This window comes from Buceros rhinoceros, unplaced genomic scaffold (assembly GCF_000710305.1).
Source record: "Buceros rhinoceros silvestris isolate BGI_N320 unplaced genomic scaffold, ASM71030v1 scaffold21905, whole genome shotgun sequence".
Taxonomy (NCBI): domain Eukaryota; kingdom Metazoa; phylum Chordata; class Aves; order Bucerotiformes; family Bucerotidae; genus Buceros; species Buceros rhinoceros.
Window position 1 is genome coordinate 2,384 of NW_010413685.1, and position 1,899 is coordinate 4,282.

General features: G+C 58.1%; 1 protein-coding gene across 1 annotated transcript in view; it reads left to right on the forward strand.

Annotated features, from left to right (window-relative positions):
- DUS3L (dihydrouridine synthase 3-like (S. cerevisiae)) overlaps window positions 1-1,899 on the forward strand; it is a gene marked incomplete at both ends in the record, with an annotated part of 4,384 nt that overhangs the window by 2,293 nt on the left and 192 nt on the right. The window contains 5 exons of the mRNA XM_010136850.1: window positions 59-169; window positions 662-758; window positions 1,249-1,324; window positions 1,588-1,776; window positions 1,847-1,897. Of these exons, the coding sequence (XP_010135152.1) occupies window positions 59-169; window positions 662-758; window positions 1,249-1,324; window positions 1,588-1,776; window positions 1,847-1,897 (524 nt within the window). The remainder of the gene's footprint in view (window positions 1-58; window positions 170-661; window positions 759-1,248; window positions 1,325-1,587; window positions 1,777-1,846; window positions 1,898-1,899) is intronic.

Consider the following 1,899-nt stretch of genomic DNA (forward strand, 5'->3'; position numbering starts at 1 on the left):
GGTGAGCTGGTGGAGCCAACTCCTGCCTCAGCCTGGCCTCACTCCCCCGTGTCTGCAGGTGCTGGACGTCCCGCTGACCGTGAAGATACGGACGGGGGTGCAGGAGAAGATTAACGTGGCTCATAAAATAATCCCCAAGATCCGGGAGTGGGGAGCGTCCATGGTCACGGTACGGGGATGCTGCTGTGGCGTGAGGTTCTTGCCTGCTGTCGGGGCAGCTCGGCGTGTCAGCCTCGAGCACGGTGTGGGGGGGACTTGGCCCTTCCCGCAGCTGAGCAGCTCTTTCACGCCTCGGACCAGCTGCTTACCACCTTCTAGTGTTTTCCGCTAACAGCAGATGCAGAGAGCAGCTTCCTGGGTGCTCGTGGCGCAGGGAGATGTTCCTCCAGAGCTCCGGAACGGGTTTCAGCCGCATACACCTCGTTATAGCAGAGCTGGCGAAGCGATGGCACCATCTCACTTGCTTGAGGATGAGTGGTTCCTGCCCACGGGGAGTGTTCCCCGTCGCTCTGAACAGCTCTGCCTCGCAAACGCGACTCCCAGAGCACCCAGCCCTGTCTCAGCTGGGCTCCAGAAGGCTCTTGACCCCGGCCTGGCGTCAGCGCTCCCGCTCTGCCCGCCGGGGCGCTCGGTGAGGTCTCCGCGTGACTTTCCTCCCCAGCTCCACGGGCGCTCCAGGGAGCAGCGGTACACGCGGGGCGCTGACTGGGCCTACATCGCGGAGTGCGCGAAGCTCGCCAGCCCCATGCCGCTCTTTGGTAGGTGTTTGTGGTTTCTGTCACCTGGACTGAAAGTGCCCTTGGTTTGATTAAAAATTAAAGGAAAAACAGGCTCCCAGAGCCTGGGGGAGGGGTTGGAGTCTCCCATCCTGCGAGTTACCGGCAGCTCTTGTGCAGCCCAGATCGTCTGCGTGACGAGTGCTGAGCGGAGCAGGAGGGCGAGGGACAGGCAGACACAAACACTTTGTTTTCTCCCGTGGGCACCGTGGCCCAGACGGTCCCAGCTAAACCTTCAGAGCAGGAGTGGGGAGTGGAGGAGAGGAGAGGAGACGCTCCCGGTCCTCGTAAGGAGAACGCGAGTCAGATGCATCCCTGGGAGTCTCCAAAGAGGAGCCCCAGAGCCCCCGGGGACAGTCTGGCTCTTGGCCCCTGTGTCCGTGTTGGATTTTATCCCATGCCTGGATTAACTCACTTCGACTTGCCCTCATGCATCACTTTGACCTCCAGCTTCTCCCTCCCTTCTGGGCAGGAAACGGTGATATTTTGTCCTACGAGGATGCGAATCGAGCCATGCAGACGGGCGTCTCGGGAATCATGATCGCGAGGCAAGTGCCCGTGTTTCCCCTTTGCTTCTGAGCACCATAAAAAAGGAGTTAAAAAAATACCAGAACAAACCCAAACCAGAAGTTTCCTCTTGGTAAAGCTATGAAACTTGGTAAAACCAGGTTGTGTCTGTGGGAACTTTGAGCAGCTTCCTATTGACATGGAAAAAAAATAAATTAAAGCAGATCAGTGCTGGAAAGTGTCTTCAGTCAGGTGGAAACATCACTCATGGCAGTAACAATGCACTTTTTTTTTCTGGCTGCAGAGGGGCACTCATCAAACCGTGGCTTTTCACTGAAATTAAGGAGCAGAGACACTGGGACATCTCCTCCAGCGAGAGATTCGATATCCTCAAAGACTTCACCAGCTACGGCCTGGAGCACTGGGGCTCAGACACCCAGGGCGTGGAGAAGACCAGGAAGTTCCTGCTGGAGTGGCTCTCCTTCCTGTGCAGGTAGTTCCCCCGGCCCAGAGGACCCTCCGTGCTCCAGGCACAGCCACGCTGCCGCGACGTCTCCTTGCAGGTACATTCCGGTGGGCTTGCTGGAACACCTCCCCCAGCAACACACAGAGCGGC